The following is a 26,984-nucleotide window of genomic DNA, read 5'->3' as shown; positions in this document are numbered from 1 at the left end:
CTTCACACCTACGGGATCCACAGCGGATCTCACTTCTGCGGATTCGAAGCGAGAACCGCTGCGGATCCGGTACCATTCACCCCTATGATAGCACATATTCGCAGCGGGATTAACATCCCGCTGTAAATATGTGCTTTAACCCCTCGCTGTCCGCAGCCCCGCCGCCGCATTAGCCCATCCTCTGCCTCATCCCCCATCTCCAGGCACATCCCCCCATCCCCCGCCGCATCCAGCAGCCCGCATCCCCGGCCGCATCCTGCAGCCCGCCGCCGAGAGCATAAAGTACCTGTTCGGCGGCGCGGCTGCAGTGAGGCTGCAGTGAACAACAGGACAGTACTTTACATGTAGTTTAATAAAGAAGCACAGAATTATATTTTACCACTTGTATACATTGTGTGATGTTTTAAGTGCTGTATGTGTATTCACTTCCTCCCCCAGTGGCATATCTGAATGTTGGTTCATTTCTTTTCTGATTTACGCTTTTTTATAGGCTTTAACCTCAATGATGGACAGTGGCATGAAGTACGATTTTCAGCTGAGGAGAACTCTGCCATGTTAACCATTGATGGGGATGAAGCTTCATCTGTTAAAACAAATAGTCCTCTTCAGTTTCGGACTGGAAGTCATTATTTCTTCGGAGGTAAGACGCAAACAACAATTTTTCTTATTTAACTATCTTCTTACATTATGTAATAGCTATGCAAAGTATTTCATATCTATGAAACATCAGCCATAGTTCTGGTCTCATAGATAAATTGATATAATAGGTGCCTAGCTAACATTTGTCTTCTGTTGTCATGTGCCATGTCAGAACAGAAGATGACAATGATGCAATGTCTTTGAGAATAATAAATAGTGTCAAAGTCCAAGCAATGGGATGTGCTAGAGCCCTGTGTACTTTTTGCCCAAGTTTACTTTTGGCTTCAGTTGGGGGAGAAGCTTTTAGGCTCTAGACTATAAAAGACCTGCATGCCATTGTTAGAAGAGTCACATATTTGATATTGAGCCACACTTATATAATACTACATACATTTATAATATCTATCTATGACAAGAGTAATGTGTTACAAAAGGAAGAATATGGTTTCTTTTAAAGGAAGCACATAATGAATAAAACACAATGCTGTCTTTTTCTGTACTTTGTTTGATACTTAAAACAATGGCTGTTGTTTTGAGAATTAAATCATTTCAGAGGCCGCTGGGACATTATTCCAGTTCAGGTGGGCTGATTGCCCTTTGGCTGTGTCTTTCATTGAAAAGTCTATTGAATTTAATGGTGAAAGGATGGAGAAAAAAACTAAAATTGTTTTTGAACAAATGAAAAATAACGTCCATTGTTTACAAAAGACATCCGCAAATAATTGTCATCAACATTATTTTGACGTCCGCGCAGAAAAACATCCATCATTTAATACATTGAGTGCATTGGGCGGCTGTCATTCCACTGACGATGCTTTCAATTCCATTCCAAAATGCAGTAATAACGGACATAATTTTAAAAAGAAAAAGCAGACGCCTTGTCTCTTTTTTTTTTTTTTTTTTTTTTTTTACTTAGTGTGAACATAGCCATTTACTACTTGATTTAATATAGTCAGTAGAAAAAAGTTGACCATTAAAAGACACATGTAAGGGTAGAATCACATTGGACTAAAATGCATTTATGTAGCTCTCTCACTGTGCCACTTAGTGCTAAAGAATCATTCATGTAAAATACACAGAGAAACGATTACTTGATGCTTTCTGTGTTGCCAGTTACTCTGGATATTAGCTGGACATAATAATGGGACTTGACTGTTTGTGTTGTCCTGGTTAAAAGGAATAAGGACACAATACAATATGCAAATATTACAATAATAATAATAATAATAATAATAATAATAATAATAATAAGTAAAACCTTTAAATATACCCTAAAATGCAATTCTGAAAAGTGCAGGTCCAAAAATAGTACCACAAAAAACGCCTAACAAATAATCAACAAGATTCACTGAGGTAGGGTATATAAAAGATCTAAAATGTAACTTTTAATAATCTTCATTAAAAAATAACTAACCAAAAAAAATGAAAACCAGATATGAACCAAACAGTGCCAAAACTAGGAAAATATTTATCTTACCGCTCAACGGTGGCTGCTGAGTCGGAATAACTGGAGTGGCCGTGGATCATTCACATCGCCGTAGCTGTCCTTGATCTTGAATGAACTCCACGTAGGCGGCTGAAATCTCCCGGTGAGGTAAATGGGAGAAAACACAATGAAGTGTATGCAGAAGTGGGAGATAGGGCAGCCGATCCCTGACACTGTCCTATTGCACCCTATTAGATCTGTCCCTCCAGACAGAGCTCCCGCCCTAAAAAGGGCGACTCCGCCACACTCACTCCTAGGGTCCCTAGTTAAACCCTATTAAAATACGTGGCTGCGTCCCAATGCATTTCATCTCCCGTAGGGGGAATCATCAGGGGATCCAAAAGATATTAAAGTGCCACTAAACAAAAAAGAAAAGGGAAGGGTAAAGACTGCACGTATGGTGCCAGCCGCGCGTATGGCGTCCCCTAGCTAGTATACACACATACTGGTTTAAATACACATAACTCCGCCCCTTCTGGGTTGCGGATACACACCTGGTAACTATCTTGCTTCAATGTTGCTCTAGCCCCCACGTGTGATGTGTTCCAGTCTTACTGACAGTACTTCTGGGTTATTCCGTCACGTGACAGGGGAGCTCATTCCGTCACGGCTGCGTAGTAGTCACCTGATCGCAGCTAGTGCGTCCAAGTGCTATCTACACTTCCAGGCTGTCCCGCCCCCGTAACGTGACTGAGAGACTCATTTCATCAGAGCTACGTAGTGATCACCTGATCACGCCTCATGCGTCCCAGTCAGCTGATACCAGATTTGGAACGCAGAGTAACGTAGGTTGGAACGCATATCTATTCAACCATCCCGTACCTTTTTAGGTAAAGTGCAACTAATAGAGATGATAATTGTAAGTATCAACAAACCAGACGGGTCAAAGTTAACGGATAAGAAGCAGATAATTATCCACCTTACCCTACCGCTGTGTACAATCACACAACCTATAGGTAAACCATTTATGACAAGAGTCAAACTACATAGACCCCAAGTAACATCATCATATTGCACTATCCCAGAAGGTATAACTGCAGTGTTAGTCTCAAAAACTAAGATAGATCGAACCAAACACACGTAACTAGATTAGAACTAAAACAAATGAGAAGCAATAATGATGTGTCTGTTTAACACAAATGATAATAGTAAATGTGGTAGGTCATGGCTGGTATATGTTTAGACAAATGGAGAGGTATATTACATATAAAAAACCCCCACCAAGCTAGTGTGGTACCTACAAAAAGCAGGCATAACCAATTTGTTCGTTAAGACCCAGAGGACTTACAGTTTTGAGTCTGAAAGTCCAGCGGCATTCCTTTTGGAGAATCATTTTATCCCAGTCGCCGCCGCGCCTGGGAGGGCGCACTTTTTCAATGCCAACAAACGATATCTCTCTCAAATTGCCATTATGGACCTCATTCATATGTTTTGCAATGGGCGTGTTCTCATTTCTCCTGATGTTACCCATATGGTCCTGAACTCTCTTCCTAAACTCTCTTATTGTTTTCCCTACATAATCAAGAGGGCATGAACATCTTGCCTTATAGATCACACCTCGCGTACTGCAGCCTATGAAGTCTCTTATCTCAAACTCCTCCCCCGTAGTCGAGGAGGAGAATTTTTTAGTTTTTTGTATAACTTCACATGCAGAACAAGATCCACAGGGAAAGCAGCCATTCGGTGGCTTTGGAAGCCAAGTACCATCTTTCACTGGGACAAAATGGCTATGGATTATTCTGTCTCCAATGCTTCTCCCCTTGCGATAGGTGATCGCTGGGTATGGTGGTATTACCTCCTTTAAAACAGGATCCATGCGCAGAATGTCCCAGTATTTCCCCAGGACTGCTCTTACTTCCCTATGCGCACTATCGTAGGTGCCAATTACTCTCATAGTCTCATTCTTACCTCCTTTTACCTTTTTAGGTGCCAGGAGTTCAGACCTCTCAGTGACAGAAGCCACCTCCATTGCTTCATTTATGACCTCATTTGGGTACCCCCTACTCAGAAAACGTCTTTTTAGATCACTTTTTTCAGTTTCAAAGTCTGAGCGCGAAGAACAATTGCGCCTCAAACGCAGAAACTGCCCTTTGGGAATACCTTTTTTACCTTCCCTTTTCTTTTTTGTTTAGTGGCACTTTAATATCTTTTGGATCCCCTGATGATTCCCCCTACGGGAGATGAAATGCATTGGGACGCAGCCACGTATTTTAATAGGGTTTAACTAGGGACCCTAGGAGTGAGTGTGGCGGAGTCGCCCTTTTTAGGGCGGGAGCTCTGTCTGGAGGGACAGATCTAATAGGGTGCAATAGGACAGTGTCAGGGATCGGCTGCCCTATCTCCCACTTCTGCATACACTTCATTGTGTTTTCTCCCATTTACCTCACCGGGAGATTTCAGCCGCCTACGTGGAGTTCATTCAAGATCAAGGACAGCTACGGCGATGTGAATGATCCACGGCCACTCCAGTTATTCCGACTCAGCAGCCACCGTTGAGCGGTAAGATAAATATTTTCCTAGTTTTGGCACTGTTTGGTTCATATCTGGTTTTCATTTTTTTTGGTTAGTTATTTTTTAATGAAGATTATTAAAAGTTACATTTTAGATCTTTTATATACCCTACCTCAGTGAATCCTGAAAAGTGCAGGTGTTTACCCGGGAATTTTTGCATTTTTAATTTAATCCTCTGCTCTAGCTACACTTAGTGAGAAATGGAATGAAAACATTGAACCATTTTCTATGCTTAGAATATTTTAAGGCAAGAAAAGAAACAGACAATGTATTCCCAGATATACAAACCATATTTTCCTTTCAAATACATATTACAGTAAGGCCTGCCAGACTATTGTAATTTCCTTTTGTGAAATATGTCTTAACTATTTCCTTAGATGAATGCTCTTCAGATTGGGACACAAAAATAACAGCATTTACATGTAGATGAAAGCACCTGCGGAGTATGCAAAGAGATGAAATATTTTGTGACTGTCACTAGATCTATTCTTGCTCAGTGTCCTGAAGAGAAAATTGACAACTACTTGTTTAAGCTTTGAAAAATGAATTAATAATTCAAAATGCCAGAACATTCTATACATTGGAGCTCTATTTTAGAAAGAAAAAAATACTTGACTGCAGGTTTTGAAAAGTTTGAATCAATATTAACTCTCTGGAATCTTAAAATTAGTCATGTTTTGTACTTTCTTAGAGGCTTGTGATTTCTATTAAATGGACTAAGTGGTATTTAAAGACACTCAATAGATTCAGGAAAGATAGTCAACATGAGAAAGATCCTTCCTGTAGGACTTAGTGTGGTATGACGCATAGTGATTTAGAGGAGGAAGCAAGCGCCAGCCACTTTCTACTAATTCCCTGCTTGCTGCCTGTATTTTTACACGCACAGACTGCAAAGGGGATGAGCGGGGTGGGCCATTAAAGAGAGTGGTGGTCTACTGCTGCCGCTCCTATTGCACCAAGCTATAGACAGCAGACTGTTGCTATACTGATCACAATTTTTCAACCTGTTAAAAGACCATGATCAGCTGACATTGTGCATTGTCGGCCGATCATGGTCTTTTAACAGGCACTATTACACCAAACGATTATCATCTGGAATGGTCATAATCGGCCAAGTACTGCAGATAATAGTTAAGTGTATTAGGTATGTAGATTCTAACATGGTGTTTGTCTTTTACAGTCAGGCTGAACTCTAGCGAAAGCCTTTTGTTCCCAGAATGTAAAACTTTTTCTCCCCCCCCCCCTCTAAGTCATGGAGGCATGGGGCTACATTGCGATCATCATTTGTGGGTAAAGTAGACCCACACACGATCTCCAATAGCTGCACAGGGTTTGCACATAATTTTACCAACAAATCATGATTGTGATTCCCTAGACAGCCCCTTAAATATTTAGTTTAGTTGTTTTTTCTAAACCTCCCAAAACTTGCAAGGAAAAAAGAAACTTTCTATATACTGTAGGTGTAAACACAGGTGTTCTTTTTCAGTGCAATGTATAGAATTTCAATAATTTTTAACAAGGAAAAAAAAATCTGTCAATACCTCTATAATTTGATATGAGATGCTTACAAAGAGCAGCTACTTCACTCATTCACAGCCTCTCCAGACTATAAGGGACCATAGAAAATGGAATATGGTGCATTGTGCTAATCTAATTTTAGCTAAGATACAATTCTATGATGCACATTCAACAGTTGTAAAACATTAGTGCTACTAAAGGTTAAAGCTTAAATTCACTGTAGATAACCTCAACTACTCTTACTATCCCAACATCCTATGTCATTTTCACAAGGATCCAGGATTCTGCGATAAGTGAAGCTGCTTTGCAGAGTCTTTACACTAGAGATTATATGGTTTCCAGTGGCCTTTTCCCGACTATAAAAGTAGTGGCTCTGCAGGGTAAAGAAGTCAAAAATACATTATTGTATCATTACTCTCGGAAATCTCAGATGACTCCTGTGAATAATTGGACACTGCCAAATAGCTTCCTCGATCTTTTTCAATGTAATATAGGAGCAGAAGGGTATTGTAGTTATCTGCTTATGTTTTGTAGCCTTTAAATTGCCTTTTTATGCTTGTCAAGAAAATTCCACAAGGGCAGGAATTCAGATGGGGGGGACTTATACTTGTACCTCTAGTCCCCCTTGGTTCAATGCCTCTATTGCTGTTTCACCAGGATAGGTCAATGGCTCCCATTCCCCTCTGTTTACCACTGCTTCCTGTTCTCAGGTTACTTCTGCAGCCAGAGATTGGCTGATCAAACTGGGTCAACACCTTTATTATTACACCTTATTATTATTATGGCAGCTATTATAGATTGGGGGAGGTGAGTGTGGATTTTTTTTAAGCACTTACAATATCTTTAAAAAGTTCTTGAGCCTATGGTACTCTAAGATGCAATGTCTATGATCACAATAAATCTGTTGGCCAAGTAAATGTCTTGTCAAGAACATTCATGGAAATGTTTGCGTAATTGAAGACAATAAGCAAGGTTTTCTCTTTTAAGTATACTTTTATATGTAACAGCTGTGTGAGGGTGTTATATAGTTATATAGCCCATACAAATGTTATTAAAAATTTAGCTCAGTTCTGTGAATATTTTACAAAGTGGTAAAGAACAAAAGCAAAGGCTTCCTTTTAAGCCACTAATTTCTTTCATCTCTTGTCACAACAATGTTCAGCCCTGAGTTCTTATCCAAGGATATGATTATGGAAGCGGGATTGATAGTCTGCAAAGCTACTGACTTTAATACAGAATAAATAATGCTTCCTAAGGATAGAATTTCACTTCTGTGGATGAGTTTATTTGTTTATTCAGCTATAATGTGATTGGCAGTAGATGTGCTTTTTACTTTGTTTACTGTTCATTGCACCTAATGAATATTACAAGTCGTGCTCTGTATGGAAATTATTCATCATTGTAATATGGAAATACTCTTATTTTAAACGGTTCTCCTGTCTCAGACATAACCTTTATTACAGAGGCATCGATAGGTCAGAGTAAATATCATGTTCGTAAATGCCCTCTGAAGGGAGAATTTTGAGCCATTAATCGAATCCATTACTTTTTTGAAAGATTAAGAATGATGTTATTGTGATGTACATTTTTTAGGAATGTTTAAAATTGTCTGCAATTTTATTTATATTGATTTATTTCCAAAATGTCCTTTGCTAATATATATATATATATATATATATATATATATATATATATATATATTAAAAAAAGAAAAACATTTTTTTGAAAAGGGTCATCTCAAAAATGCATCAATCAGGATCCAGTTCTTTAATATCTGGTAGAGTTGGATTGTCTATTTATTACATGGCCAGTCTGTGCAAGATACATGAATCACCATGGGGAAGTTGAAAACCTTTGATAACATCTCCAGGGGTTAGGGAAGCCATATAAAGGCTTGTCTAAAAGGCTAAGGGAAGATCTGAGTTAACTGCTATGAGTAAGCGCCCTATTGCAAAGAGCAATAATCTGCTGAATCAGGCTGATTCGTCAGATTATCACTCTGTGTAATAGATAACGATCAGGCAAAGAACCAATCTTTAAACGATGACCGCTTTGTTTTAAACATGTTTAACCCCTTCGTGTCAGCAATCCGTATATACACTGCACATACCCCGTGCAGTAGCAATGTATATATACGTTCCTGACTAAAGGGGCTGACTGATGTGTGTGGGACCGCTGCAGTGAGAGCGGTCCCGCACACATCAGTGTGTCCAGGGCTGAGGATAATGAGAGGCAGCTGTCTCATTTACATCTTAAATGCCGCAATCTATAGTGATCGCTGTGTTCAAGGTACTCAGAGACAGGAGAAGCTCCTGTCACTGAGTGATCTGGGGTCCCGATCGCTTGTAAGTAAGTCACTTAACTCCGCCCTGTCGGATAAGCCATCCATGCATAGAGTCTGCTCTCAGGCAGGCTCTATGCACAGATCGCTGATAACAATGATCTATGCTATGCTATGGCATAGCGTAGATCAGTACATGCAATTAGGGATGGTCCGAACCGAGTTTGGTTCGGGTTCGTATGAACCCGAACTCTCGGCAATGATTCCCGCTGTCTGCCTTCTTCGTGGAGAGGGTGGATACAGCGGGAGGACCGCCTGGAAAACTAGGATACAGCTATAGCCACAGGCTGTATCCCAGTTTTCCAGGCGGTCCTCCCGCTGTATCCACCCACTGCACGGAGCGGGCAGACAGCGGGAATCTAATGCAGAGCGTTCGGGTTCATACGAACCCGAACCTCGGCAGTTTCAGACCGTCCCTACATGCAATCTAATGGTTGCATGTTTCACTGTAAAATAAAAGTGTTATTTAAAAAAAACCTTCTGAACCCCCCTCCCAATAAAAGTTAAATATACCTCCTTGCCCATTATAAAACAAAAAATATATTTTTTAAAATAAATAAATACATTATATATCGTAGCGTGTGGAATTGTCTAACCTATTAAAATATAACATTATTGTTCCCGCACAGTGAACCATGTAAACGGGGGGAATACCAAGATTGCTATTTTTTTTATTATTATATATCAGAAAATAAATTATAAAAAGCGATCAAAATTTTTCTGTTAAACCAATATAATATTAATAAAAATTAGAGATCATGGTGCAAAACATGACACCTCAACCAACCATGTAGAGCACCAAATAGCACCAATTAGCGAGATTGGAGCACGTTTGCAGAGCCTTTACAAGGCTAATCATTTGACTGTGCAGCATTTCCACATTTCCGATTGCTGGGTCATTCATGTCACAATTTAAATGCACTGTTATTGGCCACACATGTGGGGACTATAACTGTTATTCATATGGACACGCTATTTTACATGGGCCGATTATCAGGAAATGAGCATTCTTAGCAACGATTTTAAATTATCATCAGCCCATGTAAAAAGACCCTAAAGAAGGTCCCATACCTATATACCTTTAAAAACTGTTGGCCAAACAATCATTCAGCTAACAGTTATCTCTCCGTTCTTCCCATACACATGACCATTTAGCGCAAATAAAAATTCAGTTGTTCTCTGATGGGTAAGCTGCAGCTAGACAGCTCTGATCAGATCTTAAAATCGGTCAGTGAAAACCCATCACTCCAGGCATCATTTGATGTCGGTCATTTTGTGTATGTGTGTGTTAGTTAGTGTGTGAACAACTAAAAATTACGTCCTTTGTTTGCAAAATAATGTCCACAAATAATTGTGCTGAAAATTATTAACATTGTCCGTTATTTAATACACTATGAGGGGCATTTACTAAGGAGTCTAATTTGTGTGACTATTCTAATGGGGATTGGTGTGTATTTTGTTCCAATATCTTTTGACTGATTTATTAAAATGTAGGACTGCTATAGTAAATGTATCTAAGGAAAAAGTTGCACAAAAAGTAGCAAAAATGGCTAAAATTGTGCAAGCCTATTCACCTAATACTGACTAGATGTAGTCCTGGACCTGTTGGTGCGACTTTTTAAAGCAGCAAACGATAAATTGCGTGTTAATCCTGGATTATGGAAACTTTTGTGTGAATACTCAAAGCAGGAAAATTTAAAAAAGTTGCATGTAAAAAATATTTGCCTGTGGAATGCTGGTTCATAAATAGAACTTTGACCAAAAATGGGTGAAAAATCTAATTATTCACCAAAAAAATTGTCGCAAAGCCCTTGATAAATTTCCCCCATGTGAATCCGGCAGCCCTCATTCCATTGACTTAAATGGATACCATAGACTCCAACTATAATTCTGAAATGACAGACGATATTAAAAAAATAATAAAATACATTTAAAAAAATGGATGCCTTTTTATTTCTCTCTCTCTCTCTCTCTCTCTCTCTCTTTTAACACAGGGTGAACATAGCCTAGATTTGCATTGGTTTGCAGCCTAGTCCTGTTCTTTTAAATACTTAACCACCAGAACATTGAAAAACTAACTTCAATATCACAGCATGAAAAATCAGACCACACAGTCAGATATATCGCCATCTTCCTTGGTTCTTACTTCTCTTTTATCCCATCACACTTTACTGTCAATTTACCTTGGGCAACACCGAGGCATGGCTCCATTAATGTGTGTACATGTGATTGGCATAAGGCTTTAATGTACCGTAAGACCACTAATTGGGTTACATTGAATTGATGTATTTCTGTTGTCCCCATCCATTGCTTGCAGTTTCAGTGTGATGTTGGTGTCCTCATCTTACCTACAATTCTGTATGAAATATAAAACATTCATCAAACTTTTAAAAGATAAAATTGTGGTTAGACTAGAGTCTTATAATTCTACACTGCTTTCATTTGAATATAGATGGCATGGTTGTCATTTGTGTACATAATGAACTGAATAGTTATGGATACGATTAAACAATGATAATCTAGTGGAATTGTGTTTTTGTTCATAGTCAGCTCAAGGATCAACAAACATCTTGTTGAATAACTAGAGGCTTTATACACAGATTGAAAGACAGATGGCTTTGTCTGGCAGTAAGCCCTTTAAGACACTGCCCAGCATCACTGTATGTATTTAAATTGACTGGGATAATATTAAAATGGGAGAAGAAAAAGTAAAACAGAAAACTGTATTTTGATAGACTGGACTTATGAAGGTCCTATTAATTCCCTTCTAATATTTCTTTACCTGTCAGTTTAATTACCATATTTTTTACTTTATAATATGAGCCTGACTATAAGATGCACCGTCTGGCTTAGATAACTTAAAACAGGGGGGAAAAAATCATGCTCAGTGGTGTACACTCCTCACAGTCATGTGACTAATCACAAAATAAGTGATAAATTGGGCACTAATTTATAGCTAGTGAAACAATAATGATCCTTTTATTCTGATCTATTGTATATGCTATTCTGTGGTTTTAATGTGGTAGGTAAGTGCTTTTTGTGTTAAAGGAAACCTGTCACATTAAAAATCTAGTCCAGTCTGCAGGAGCCATGTTATAGATCCGGAGCAGATTGAAAGATTTGAGGAGGGGGTTACTCACTGTGGCTTAGAGCAGTGAAGACCTATGGGAAGTGAGAGAGGGTCCTTTGGAGATATAGGTGGCACAGAAATTAGCCTTTTGAGACTCAATAAAGTCCCATATGAAAGGGTTATTGGTATTTCAGTTCCCTCTAAAGAGAAAAGTCTTGATGAAAAATTTGTTTTACTCTTGCATGCAAGCACTTACATTGACCTCTGCTTGCTTAACATCATTTCTTAGCTTTTTTCCACATCACAGTTCTAAATAAAATGCTATAATCATCTATTTCATTGCCAGTCCATCATTCCCATTTAAATGCAATGAACGTCAAGGAACCAAATCCACACATTGCAGTAATCTGGATTGTTCTAAATATAAGTATGTCCACAAAAGAAAGGGTGTCTAGTCTGTTATCAGTGACATAAGCTCCATAGATACAGTTCTGTTACATCATTCAGTAAATTTCACATTGTGACTTGGGTGTCATGGTTGGGAGTTAACTAAAACACATTTTGGATGTATTTTATAATTTGTTTGAACTACAGTGCTTTTTATTTATATTTTTCCATAGCTCGGTTCTTCAGCCATATCATAGGATCTGGGCTCCATTGTAAAGCCCCTAATACATGGGGCAGTCAGAGGGAACAAATGAGCGCCGATTTTTCAGGTCAGCGCTCGCTTGCTCATTGTTTCCCCGTCTCCTACCAGCGCTATTATGTCTGTTTTGACATTTTAGACTGACAAGTCTACACTACACATAGGACTTATATTCCTGACTTTTATGTGGAACACCATTCACTGTGAATAGGATATTGTACATGGATATTCATGGACCATCACATATATACTCTTTAATGCTGGTTTAGTGCCAACTAGATCACATATACAATGCTCTAGGATACTGCCAATATCAACCTTCATGGAATGTAACAACTTTCTTATATAGCGTATCCGAGCTTTTCTTTTATCACAATATTATGTGAGTATCACAAACGATAAAAGTTCACTCACGTTTGGCAGTCTTCCAACGACTTGTCTTTATTTCATTCTGTTATATGAAGATTAGGCTGTGTGTAATAAACACTGAAGGTAGCTGGAGGCTAGGCATCCTTTTCCCTGTTGCGCGATAATTCGGAAGGCGGGGCTTCCTTACTCACGCGCATAGGTGAGTGGAACCTGTTCAGCTAAATACTGACGAGTGATGTCACAGGTAATCTTTTAACTCATTCATTACAGCTTCTGTTACAAACATATTACATTATTATTCTAATGCACAATTATTTATAAAAGTATCAGTTTCTCACATTTCTATTAATTATACACATACTTCTTCTGCTAGGGGTTTTCAGATGTCTATAAAAAAAAAGCCTTAAAGCTGCACAATTCATTAAGACCAGAAGGTTCAACACTATCTCATTTTCTGATCCAGTATGATTCCCTTTGCAGTAGGAGCTGTTTGTCTTGTGTTTCTGACACAAGTCAGATTGTGATAAAAGAAAAGCTCAGATACACTATATAAGAAAGTTATTACATGGACCATGCGAGCATATTCAAAAACATTCTCATTTTTGTGTTTGGCTCCAATAAAAATTATATCTCTGAATCATGTCTGCAGTTTACATGCCCTGTAGCCAAACAGTGGAAGGGTTATAGATATTAAAAAAAAAAAAAAAAAAAAAAAAAAACAGGTACAGAGGTGGATGTAAAATTGTGGTCATTGGCAGTGTTGAGCAGACTTGCTAGACTTCGAGTTTAATAATATTCTCTGAACCCGAATGTTTGGCATTTGACTCCCGTTGAAAGGAAAAGTTGGATGCTGCACTAGGGCTGCCAGGAAAACATGCATACAGCTTATGGCAATCTTTAAAATTGGTTTTCTTAGTAACTGCTCCTAAAGTATCTCCCTTTGTATGTTTTTATTTCTTTTTGTCTATTTGAATGTGTCTACAAATATGGTACAGTATTTAGTAACAAGAAAAATGGAGGGAATTTATATTACATGTTCTGCATATGGTAATGCAACTGCATGAAGTGTACTCTTAGTTTATAGCAGAATGAAAGCAGTGGGCCAGCTTCTTTATGGCTATCCTGCTGTGTGCTATAATGCTTTAAAAGCATCCATTGAAAATGATTTAGAAAGACAAAGGAAGATACTGGAGCAGCAGGGAAAGTCAGCTACATCTAGCTCAATAAACATCAACGGATAATTATTTGGTTGAGTTTTGGCAACTTATAAACACATCAGGGCCAGCTGGCTGACAAGCTTCAGTTTTATAGTCAAGTTGGAACTCTTTCTTAAGAACCTCAGTGCAGCCAAGCTTTTTAGTCTTAGCTTGAATGTCATGCCCAATACATATATAATAGAACAGCATGAACCTACTTAGAATATTGAAAATCTTAAATAATATTGTAATGTTGTTCTTGGGTATTTATACATCAAATCAAATATGAATCTATATCGGCATGCGATTTGAAATTGCACAGAAGAGGTTTCTGAGTGAATAAGTAATGATTCCTGCTAAAACGTGATTATAGTTTTTACAATTACAGAGATGTATTCCAGTTTTTAAATGAATATCGACCTTAAAAAGACTGCCTGATTTGACACTTTCAATATACTAGGACTAGATAATTATATTTCCTGATATCCTTTTTGTCACTCAGATATCGCAAGCAGTAAGCTATTACAACACAACACAGTGGTAGTCATGGCAGAAATATTCACTTTTAGACTATTGTTTCCCTCTAGGTAAATATATTACCTCAATTGTTAACAGACACTTCAGAACAAACAGAATTAAATTCAAATTTTCCATTATATATATATATATATATATATATATATATATATATATTGCATTTTCTGAATTCTATTTAACATTCAACGTTTATGACTCTAGTGCTATATTAATAAGTGCCTATAGAGGTAATAGTATTAACCCCTTGCCTCCGCAGCCTGTTTTGGCCTTAATGACCAGGGCCTATTTTTCAAATTTGACCTGTCTCTCTTTATGTAGTTATAAATCTGCGATGCTTTTAACTATCGCGATTATTCTGAGAATGTTTTTTTGTGACATATTCCTCTTTATGTTTGTGGTATAATTTGGTTGATACACTCAGTAGTTTTTTGTAAAAAACACAACATTTGCGCAAAAAATTTGAAAAATGTATGTTTCTTTATCTTCAAAACTCTTTTTTCCTAAGAAAGATAGTCATGCCACATGAACTAATTATTACTGCAACATCTACAACATGTCTGCTTTATAGTGACGTCATTTGGTGAACATCCTTTTACTTGTTAGGATGTTAGAGGGCTTCGAAATTTTGCAGCTTTTTTTCAAATTTTCAGGAAAATTTCAGGCCTGTATGTTAGTTATCCCCATAAATCTCTCCACTGTAAAAACTGCACCCCTCAAAGTATTCAAAGTAACATTTCACAAGTTTATTAACCCTTTAGGTGTTTTGCAGAAATTCAAGCAAGTTGGAGGGGAAATTTAACATTTTCATTTTTTTGGCAGATATTCCATTTTAATCCATTTTTTGCTCTTACACATCAAATGCTAACTGAGAAATGGAACTCACTATTTATTCCCCTTATTCCAATGTTTCTAGAAATCCCCCATATGTGACCGCAGTGCATCACCTGACTCAACCACAGGCTGCAGACATGACAGAGACCTGGGGAATTTTGGGGTCTTTTCTTATTTCAGGTTTTTTTTGGCCATTATACCATGTCACAGAGGCTTTGGGGTGCCAAAATATTTGTGTGAGACAAGTTGACGTTTCCATCGATACCATTCCAGGGGACATGTGACACCCTCATCATTTTTTAATTAATTTTGTTCTGAGGTGGTACGAATAAAAAACACAATTTTGCAGCAGTTTTTCGTTATTTTTTTGTATGCCTTTTACTATAAGTTGCATATGACATGTTATCTTTATTCGTCAGGTCGGTACGATTACAGCGATATCCATGTTATATAGCTCTTGTTATAGTTTATGACATTTATACTATAAATATTATTTGTGTCTTGCATATTGTAAGAACTGTAATATTTACATTTTTTCACCAATGGAGTTATGAGAGGGCTTTTCTTTTGCGGCATAAGCTGACGCTTTTAGTGGTACACCTTTTGGGTACATGTGACTTTTTGATAGGTTTATCCTTTATTTTTTAGGGGGCGGGATTAACAAAAATTTGTCATTTTTGTTAGTTTTTTATTTATTTTTTTAATGGCGTTAATCTGGTGGAATAATTAATGTAACAGGTTAATAGACGGGGTCATTACGGATGCGTCGATACCAAATATGTGTATCTTATTTATAGGGGATCATTTATAAAGGGGGGATGGGGAATGTGTATATTTATTTAATTTATATATATTTATTTTAATTATTTATTATGTATTTAATTTATTTATTGTAATTATTTTTTTAATTATGTATGTATGTATGTATGTGTTTAGTGTTTTTTTTTACTTTCACTTTTTCACATCTATAATGCATTACAGCACATGATCTGTGCTGTAATGCATTATTGAATGATCTGTCAGTATTACACGATGATCAGGGGCCTGATCATTAGAAATCATAGCAACCCAGACGCACTGGGAAGCGTCTAGGTTGCTATGGATACCCTCCCGGAGCCGCGCGATTACTCGCGCGGCTCCGGGTGGGAGAGAATGCAGAAGGAGCCGGGGGAGATGGGGGAGCACGGGGAGGGGGCGGCTGCACGAGGAGGGGGCGGCCGCACGGGGGGGGGAGCACGGGGAGGGGGCGGCTGCACGGAGGGGGAACTGAGCAGCAGACAAGGGAAGCCTGGGGGGAGCGCAGCAGCATGTGCCGCAGCCTCCTCCCAGGCACCCGATGTGAAGGGGGGCGGCTCATTTTGGGGGAGCACAGGGAGCGGGCGGCCACACGGGTGGGGGTGGGTCTCGGCAGCAGAGAAGGGAAGCCTGGGGGGAGCACAGCAGCATGTGCCGCAGCCTCCTCCCAGGCACCCCATCGGCAGGCAGGAGCATATCTCCCCATAGACACTGCGGTCGCATCGACCGCGGCGTCTATGGGGTTAACTGCTCCAGGGGAGCGCGGCTCCTCTCTGGGCAGTGGCAGCAAGAGGAGGCTGTTTGACACAGCCTTCTCCTGCTGCCCGATCGCATCTAAGAACAGAGGGGGGAGGCAGAGAAGCCATGACGTCCAGGGACGTCATGATGCGTTCTGCCACTGCTTTTCATGACGTCCCTGGACGTCATATTGGGGGAAGGGGTTAAGCAAGCACTAAAATGTGTGCGTGCTCGTCAATGTAACCTCTAAGCTATAGCCAATGCTTAGCAGAATGGCAAGAGGGCTGGGCAATGTTCTAAATTGGGTAAACCAAAAACTTCACGCAGGAACACTGGTACCTTGGTCTAAAATCTAATATAGAATAGCAATTTAATTATAGTGGAATGGTTAGTTTTTAGCACTTCTTGTTACAAATAAACTGCAAGTAGGGAAAAACGGTACCTTCTTCTATATAATTTTCCAGGGACATTTAAATAATCAGTAATTATTCAGATCCAGAGTTTCCAGAGTACCAAACATGTGGGACCCGAGCACCACAAAGCGCTTGGTAGAGCCTCAAGCCCAATTGAGCACCCTGATGCTCAATCAAGCACTGTGCTCAATAGAGCATGCTCACTCAACACTAGTAATCTATGTTGAACTATAAACTTTAGAAATACAATATATGGCAGGTATAGTATGTAAAGGAGAACTGTGAACAAATTATAATCACACTAGAAATGCAAAGAAAAATGTAATTCTATGTAGGTGTGAGAGTAATAAATGAGCCACTCACCGTTATATTGTGATTTATTATTGCCATATTTAACACCAAATTTTTGTTAATTATGTCAGAGCATTGTGCTAATTCAACAAGTCCCAAGGTGAAGACATCTTGTCAAGTATAAATAAATATAGCTCTCTTAATTTCAATGGATATAATGGTTTCAATGATAAAGGTGTCATTAATCTCACTATGAGACTAATAATAGTGAATATTTCAAGTGTTAGAAAAGACATCTGCCATATCTGCTCAGGGGCTTATGCTTTCATATTTTTTTCCCCTTAATATCATAATACCCAGTAAATGTAATCGTAAATGTGGTACACAGATTCCATGCTTTGACTTTGATTCCATCACTGTTGTCTTTGTTTAGAAATAAGTATTTTTTCCAGCAGTTCCGATTGGTTTAATTAAAATTTTAGGCTATTATAACATACACATGTACTTTTTAGATAACACAAAATCAAACATTACTTGGTAGAAGTGTTAAAAATAACAACTTTATTTATTGTTTAGCAAAAATAAGAAAAAATGCCATCCTCACCACAAGTTTAGCCCTTTACGGCACTTTGAAAGAAGAAATCCACACAACCCCTACAACTTGCTTTTTCAAGGCAATGTGGTGGGAGTGTCCATGAGTTACGTCCCCCCCCCCAGGCTCTGTATCCATATTTGAGCCGGGTGGCCTCTCACAGTACCATTTTCGGCGATGCCTGCACCATATACTGCCAGTGTGGACATGAAGATCCACACACTGGCAGTATATGGTGCAGGAATCATCTACGGTGGCTCTGTGAGAGGCCTCCTGGTTTAAATGTGGATACAGAGCTTTAGACAGGGGCCAGTGTGGACATGAAGATCCATTTAGTGTCTCTGGGGATAGACAGGAGGTTGAAGCAACGGCTGACACAGTATTTGAGCAGTAACAAGTGGCGTTTTCATGGATCCTGCCACTGTGGCCAACGATCTACAGAGAATGGAAGTGGGAGTATAGTCCATGGTAGACATGTTGTTCTAGGAATTTTTATGCAAGGGGTAGAAGTTAGATGGGGCGGTATCAGGATAAATAGGCAGGGTCAAGGGATGACTTTTTAAGGATGTGTGTGATAGTGTGATAGCATGTTTATATGGAGATGGAAAGATGCCAGTGGTTAGTAATTGATAGAAGAGATGAGTTAGTGCTGGGACAAATTTTCCAATAGTTTTCCAATTTTAGGGGTTAATATCCAAAGGAAAGGACAGAAGGTGATTTAGCGAAGTAGAAAAATAAAATAATAATAGTTATATCGGTTTTACATGTTTACTGCTTTAGCTTTTCTATTAAGTGTAATACATTCTAATTACAGTACTTGGGTAATTATAACACATTGAATTAAATGACCAATGTTAAGATGGATTTACTGTATTATAATGTAAATAAAGGTTATTTTTATCTTCTTGTTATAATAGTCTTTATTTTAATAAGTGCACTTATCCAACACATATATACGCATTAAAATAGATAAACCTTCTAATGTTAAACATTTATTTTAACTCTTTGATAATAATTGACTAATTCAAATAAATATAGAAACATGATCACTCTTTCTGTATTTTAACTCAGCTATCATAGTTTATATATATTTTATATAATGTTTTTAGGTTATAGCTAAGTCAAAAGCAAGCCAACAACACAATAAAATATTACAAATTTAAATAAACAATGAAGTAATATGCTAACAAATAATGTTTTTAAAAAAAGAATCATAAAAGATTACTCCCTCTTCGAAAAAGATGCAAACCTCTTCCTCTCTTCTTATTTACCTTCTACTTGATTAGATTTTGATCACAGAAGAGGCTAATATAATCACATGCCCTGTGTCTATACAGTTATCCAGGTTAGCACTTATAAACTGGGCCACTGTAAAGACACATGATCCACTGACATCACTGTTGGTCAGTGGGAAAAGTCTTTACTTTCTCTACCTCTAGTATAAAGGCATTTTGTTTTCTTTTGACATATTTGGTGCTGTAAGGGCCCTATTCCACCGGACGATTATTGTTCGCATAATCGTTAACGATAAACGATCCATACGACCGCTATTACGAAAGACCTGAAATCGTTCGCCCATTTACATGGAAAGATAATTGTTACTTATGATCGTCTTGTCGTCACTATTGCATTCGTCACTACTGCGAACGACCAAACAACTTATTCAATGAGAACAATTGGCGAATGAGCAACGATAAAAATAGGTCCAGGTCTTATTAAACGATCAACGATTTCTAGTTCGGTCGTTAGTCGTTAACTGCTATGCAAACGAACGATCGTCATTTAGATTTGAATGATTTAACGACAATCTGAACGATAATCGTCCTGATGAATAGGGCCCTAAGTCCTTTGTAGATCTTCAGCCACAGAGGCAGGATCCATATAACCCTCACATCTCTTACTGCTCAAATACTGTGTCAGCCACTGCTTCAGCCTCCTGTCTGTTCCCAGAGACACCAGATGGATCCTCATGTCCATAATGGTCCCTCTTTACAGCTCTGTATTCACATATGAGCCAGGAGGCTTCTCACAGAGCTGCCCTTGGCGGTCAGTCGTAAATGGGAAACATAAAAGAATACTTTCATTTAGAAAACAATCCACACCATTTCCTCTCTACTTGTTCTTCTTCTAATTTGATTTTTGATCACATAGGAGGATTGTATAATATTACAGAGGAATTTGAAGAAGCTCAAGGCTTGGGAAGAGAAATGACAAATGAGTAGAAATGAGCAAATCTCGAGCATGCTCGAGTCGATCCGAACCCGAACTTTCGGCATTTGATTAGCGGTGGCTGCTGAACTTGGATAAAGCCCTAAGGCTATGTGGAAAACATGGATATAGTCATTGGCTGTATCCACGTTTTCCAGACAACCTTAGAGCTTTATCCAAGTTCATCAGCCCCAGCTAATCAAATACCGAACGTTCGGGTTCGGATCAACTCGAACCCGAACCCGGTTCGCTCATCTCTACAAATGAGGTGAATAAATGTAAAGTTATGCACTTGGGCATTAGAAATAATAAGTACTAGAGATGAGCGAATAGTGAAATATTTGAAAGTTCGAAATTCAATTCAAATATACCAGGATGTTTGACTATTCGATCTCATATCGAAAACTAATTGTACTTTGCAATGACAGGCTGAACTTTTGCATAAAGTACACCGCAAAATAAAAAAAAAATGAAGTTGAAAAAAAAAACATTTTTTTGTTTTTGTTTTTGTTTGTTTGTTTTGTTTTTACGCCGTTCGCCCTGGGGTAAAACTGTTAGATATGTCAGATATGTTCCTCAAGTCGGTACGATTACAACAATATGTAACTTGTATAACTTTTATTTTATTTGGTGGCTTTTAAAAAATGTGGTCTATGGGGCTGTCTGAGGTGTCTTTTTTTGCACCATGATCTCTACTTTCTATCCGTACCTTGATTGCGCATATGCGACTTTTTGATTGCTTTTTAATACAATTTTTCTGGATTTGATGCCACCAAAAATGCACAATTTTGCACTTTGGAATAGTTTCGCGCTTACGCCGTTTACCATGCAAGATCAGGAATGAAATAAATAATAGTTTCGGCAATTACACATGCGACGATACAAAACATGTTTGTTTATTTATTTATTTTTATTTATAGAATGGGAAAAGGGGGGTGATTTAAACTTTTATTAGGGGAGGGGCTTGTTTATTAATAATTAAACATTAAGTGACCCCTTCCTTGCTGGGGCAGGTGCAGTGGAATATTTATGGGGGGAGTCCTAGCTGTCTGTCTGCATGTTTGAATGTGTGTATGTGTGTGTGTGTGTGTGTGTGTGTGTGTGTGTGAATATGTGTGTCCGTGTCTATGTGTGTGTCAGTGTATATGTGTGTGTGAGTGTATGTGTGTGTGTGTGTGTGTGTGTGTGTGTGATGTGGTGAGCTGGCTGGTGGCTTACCTGCTGCTGCTGTAACCTTCATATTTGACACAGTCCCAGTAGGTCACGCAACCCCCGCCCTGCGGCAGTAAGCAGGGGTGGGCCTTGATGCATACCGGGACTGTCTCAACTATGAAGGTAATAGCAGCACGTAATTAGCTCACCACATCACACACATATATACACTCATACATACACACATACATTCATACATACATACATACATACATACATATATACATACATACACACATACACACACACATACACACACACACACACATACACAAACACACACACACAGCAATTAGACAAACAGGCTGCAGCTGCCCCAGCAAAGAAGGGGGCACTTAACCCCTTCCCTGCTGGTGCAAGTGAAGTGCCAGAACAGTCTTGTCCGCAGGGGCTTAAGCCCTGGGAACCAGACTGTAACTCGTGTGCTGGATTTCAAATATCCCGCTCAGAAGTAGACTGCTTTCTGCTTCTTGGTGGGAGACCTCATAGGACAGGGAATCCCAGGTTTAGGAGGGGATTTCATGCTCTAGGAGGGCATTCCCTGCTCCTTTACTGTAAGGAGGGGTGTGCTATGCACCCCTCCTTACTGTACAGACCCAGAGGTTAAGTAGTGGTGCTATTGCACCACTACTTAACCTTTTACATTCTGTGTAAATATAAGCTGTTACAGGGAGTGGTATTAGCGGCCCCTGCAGTAAGACAGCTCCCTGTAACTGTTAATATTTATTAAAACAGCATATTTTCGTTTTCAGATTCATATTTTTCATTTAAAATGGCAAAACTGAGAGGGGAAAATGCTGTTTCAATCAACTATACTGTAAATAAATATATAAATTATTTATTTTTGAACTGTATATTTAATTCAAACAGCATGGACTGTCTTTTTTCAACCTTATTAAATATGTAACTATGTGACTAAGCCTATTTTTTTAACAAGGTTAGCTATTTCCCAGCTTTTCCTTATACTATACTGTTTTCTGACCATAGGATATTGACTGAAATGGCAGTAGAACTGTGGCGGGAAAAAAAAAAAGCAAAGGAAGGCTATACATGAATGTAATTATCTTCCCTTCTAAGTCCCTTCCTTTCTTTATCCTTATTGCCAATTTAGCTAAATCTTCACTTAAATTTATATGTAATTAGGTGGTATGGTGCATTTGGGACAGAACTACTACCCTCAGTGCACTGATCCACTGTGCCAGACCACTCCTCCTCATGAATATTCCGACGCATATATATCTGATGACAGCAGTGATGACAGCTGGAGTGATGTCACAGCAGAGCTCCGTCTCAATGTTCATGAGGTAAATACTCATAAAGGACCCTTCCTCAATGCACACAATGTACATATTAATTCAGTGAAGATTCAGCAAAAACAGCACTGAGAATAAAGGTAAAATTACTTTCATTCTCAGTGTCCTCTGCACTATGGAAACATAACATCAGGTTAGAGTCTTCTTAATACCTTCTTAACAGGGACCTGTCAGCAATTTTTTTTGCTGACTAAGGCAAAAGCAGTGGTATTAAATTTTACTGAATTTTACTCTCCTTGATGTCTCCAACATCAATGCGACCATCATTCCTTCTCAGGGTGAATGAACATTCATCAGTGAGACCCACTGGTTCATCATCTAGCATGGAAGGAGAGCACTATGCATCAGCCACTGTTGCCTTTGGTGGCAGTGTTACAGTGTTGAAAGTTGTGTCTAGTGTCTAGTTAATACAGAACTGCCGTACACTTTGTGAACCCTATGCAAGCCCATACTTCTCGAATAACATTAGTAATCCAGTCATTATGCCTCTGCTTGAACAACAAAAGCCTAAATTCACCCCATCTGCACATAGCCCCCCCCCCCCTCTGTGACCATTGGTATGGGCCAACCTAGAGGGGGTGGGGCCTAGACCTTTAGGCTGGCCTGTTCCAATGGCCATCAAGGGGCAGGGCTTATGAACTGATGAAGTAACTGGGACGGAGTCAATGGTAACTTTGTGGGCGGGCTTTGTGGCGCTTCGCCCGTGAAGCCCTGTCCAGATAGCACAATCCACAGATGATAAACGATCACTTTTTACTAGAACAAGCACCATGAGGTATGATATAACATAAGGTATGAAAACTGCTAAATTTACCCTTTACACCTGTGTAGATAAGTGATAATCCAAAAACGGGGTGACAGTGTCACTTTAAATGTCCTACTTTCATAATATAATAACACTGTAAACTTTTTACGTGTTCCATAAATTTCCCCGCAAGCCAAATATTCCTAACTTTTTGTGAGTAGCATATAAGTAATTAAGGCTGTACTTAATTATAACCAAGCACAAAGTGTTAAGAATTTTCTGTAGTTTCACACGTGAAAAAACACATCAATGCGTTGTCATTTACATGCTTATGTGTTATTTACACACTAAATACATAACAAAATGTGTAAATTGCTGCACTAAATACTTTTAACATAAAGCAGTATTTTTCAGCTCCAGTTCGACCACCTGAATTAGATTTTTTGCTTATGTTTTCTTCCTCCTTACATTCTAAAACCCATAATATTTTAATTATTTCTTTAGTCACATGGGGGCTTATTTATATCTTGTGTGTTCTGTGTTAGTGCTCATTTTTGCACTGTGATCTGCATTTTTATCAGTACTGTCTTTGTGCAGATGTGATTTTTTTTTTTATTACCGCCTACCACCTTTTAAGAGGACTTTTTTTCCCCTTTACTTTTTTAGTTGCAGAAGGGGGTTATTATACACGATAATTTAACCGCTTAAATAAATCAATGCAATGCATATGTATTGTACTGATTCATGTGATCTTGTGGCAAGCATTGAGGCCTAGCATCCAAGGCCACAATACCACCAATGATGCATCTAAATAACATGTACTAGAATAATTGTAATAGAATTGTAATATAATAATAAAATTTGGAGCTATGTTTCAAAGAAGAGAATTTTAATGTAGAATTGTGGTTGTGACTTTGACTCCTGTGTGTTAATCATACTGCTATATACATCAGCTGATGTGAATGGGTGAATGGAGCGGGCTCTGGGTTTGAGCTTGCTCCATTGACAGTGGGTGTCTTACAGGCCTTAATACAGCCTTATAGACAGAGAAAAATAAATTAGGTGGCCCTCACACATTCTTTTTGTTTTAATTTTTTTTACGTTGGGTATACTTAAAGGGGTACTCCAGGAGGTGGCCGAGGGAAAAGACGTCCACCCACCTCCCCGGTCTCAGTGGCGGGTCCCGCATCGCGTTGCTCCGGTGACCGGTTCCTGGCCGCTTCTAGGTGTCTGACGTGGGCCCGAGACGATACGCCTCTAGTCCGCTCAGCCACTCAGTGACAGAGGCGGGATCTGAGTGGACTTGAAATGGATCCCCCCTCCTTCACTGAGTGACTAACCGGACCTGAGACGTCACGTCTCGGGCCCGCGTCAGAAACCCGGAAGCGGCCGGGAACCGGCCACCAGAGCGCCGCGATGCGGGACCAGCCGCTGAACCCGGGGAGGTGAGTGGACGTCTTTTCCCGCGGTCACCTCCTCCCCGGTTCCAGCAAAAAAGTGCCCCCGCTGGAGTACCACTTTAAATTACCCCCTCCCCCTTTCTCCATTTTTCTTTCTTTTTTAACCCCTTAAGGTCTGAGTCAATTTTCATTTTTGCACTTTTGCTTTTTCTTCCCCGTGTTTAAAAGGCCAAAGCGCTTGTATTTTTTCATCTACAGAGTCACATGGGCCCTTATTTTTTGTGTCACTAATTATACTTTGCAATGATTGGCCTAATTGTTGCATTAAATATGCTGCGAAACTGGAAAAAGTTTATATGTGTGGTGAAAATGAATATAAAACACAATTTTATTTAATTGGGGAGGAGGGGGGGGGGGTTACGTCATTTGCCATAGAGTAAAACAGACATGTGATATAGTTTTCTCATGTCAGTATGATTACAACAATATGTAACTTGCATAACTTTTATTTTATTTGACAGCTTTGAAAAAAATTAAAACATTTTTTAAAAACTAAATGTTCCTTATTTTCCTCAATTCCCATCCTTATAAAGCTGTTATCCTTTGATCTATGGGCCTGTGTGATTTTTTTGCGCCATGATCTGTACTTTCTCTTGGTACCTTGTTTGCGTTTATGCAACTTTTTGATCACTTTATAGTACAATTTTCCTGGATTTGATGTGACCAAGAATGCACAATTTTGCACTTTGGCATGTTTGTTTTTTTTGCGCTTACACCATTTACCGTGCTAGTTCAGGAATGTGATCATTTAAAAGTTCGGGCGATTATGCATGTGGCTATAGCAAATATGTTTATTTATTTATTTGTATTTATTAAATGGTAAAAGGGGGGGTGATTTGGACTTATTAGGGGAGGGGATTTTTTATAAGTAAAAACACTTCTTTTTTTTAAACATTAACATTAATTGAAAGCCCCCAGGGGGACTTTTATATACACAGCACTCATCTCCTATTGAGATCAGTGCTGTGTATGTAATAGAGCACCGATCCATCAGATGGATAGAATACCGAACCGAGATCAGCGTAATTCCGAGGCTGAGGCCCAGCCGGGTATGGAGAAGGGATCCCCCCCTTTGCAATCGCATTGCGGAGGGGGTATCCCCCCACTAGATCACCACAGATAGGCACCCAAGGGCATTTAAATGCAGCTGTCATGTCTGACAGCTGAATTTAAATTCTCTATTAGCGGGCATGACAATCGCCTGTGCCCACTAATAGCTGTGGTCCCAGGCTGCAGAAAGCATCCGGGATCGCCTAAGGGTGCCATGATGTATGAGTCTGGCACACAAGGGGTTAGGTGAGAATGCATGGCAACCACACTTCACCCTTTGTGTGCCAGACTGAACAATGTGCCCTCCAGGGGGTTAAGTAAGGATGCATGCCACCAACACTTTACCCCATGGGGCCAAACTAATCTCACACTGTATCCACCCCAGCAAGGAAGAGGGTTAAGTGTCCCCCTTCCTTGCTGGGATTGGTGCAGTGCTGGGAAGTGAAGGGGAGACTGTTTACCACAGATGTCTTTATTCTTCACCAGAGTCTGGCACACTAAGCTATAAGTGCGCAGGGCTCTTCAAATGTCAGTACAGCAAATCAATATCTGCAGCCAGGACTTCGCTGCACAAGATGCACAAGTCATGATGCACAAGTATCGTCTCAGCCAATCAGCAGCTGAAGCAGTCTTCCGGCCCAGCTGTTTATTGAAGAAGACTGGGAGAATAACAGAGCACAATCTGGTCCACAGGGGGTTAAAATAAACCCCTGGGAACCAGACTGTGGAGTTTTTCTCACATAAAGGTGCCACTAAAAACGCCATATACATAGGCTATGGAGTTTTTTTAAGTGGAGCAGAAGACTTCCATTGAACTTTATGGGGGAAAAATGACAAAAAGAAAAATGAAAAAAAGCCAAATCCTCAGTTTGGCAAAAATGCCAAGAAAAGAAAAAAAAAGCACCAAACTAAAACTAGATGTGCATTTCCAAGAAAAAATATAGTGCTTGAAAAGAGCACCCCTTTTAGGCTATGTTCACACAATGTCAAAAATAGAGAAAAGGCGTTCGATTTTCTTATTAA

General features: G+C 39.1%; 1 protein-coding gene across 1 annotated transcript in view; it reads left to right on the top strand.

Annotated features, from left to right (window-relative positions):
• Window positions 1–26,984, top strand: part of CNTNAP2 (contactin associated protein 2) — a 1,369,824-nt gene that overhangs the window by 708,397 nt on the left and 634,443 nt on the right. The window contains exon 9 of the mRNA XM_069958388.1: window positions 491–640. Within this exon, the coding sequence (XP_069814489.1) occupies window positions 491–640 (150 nt within the window). The remainder of the gene's footprint in view (window positions 1–490; window positions 641–26,984) is intronic.

This window comes from Dendropsophus ebraccatus, chromosome 2 (genome assembly GCF_027789765.1).
Source record: "Dendropsophus ebraccatus isolate aDenEbr1 chromosome 2, aDenEbr1.pat, whole genome shotgun sequence".
NCBI classification, from domain to species: domain Eukaryota; kingdom Metazoa; phylum Chordata; class Amphibia; order Anura; family Hylidae; genus Dendropsophus; species Dendropsophus ebraccatus.
Note: the sequence above shows the minus strand (reverse complement) of the source record. Positions and strands in the feature narration are given on the sequence as shown.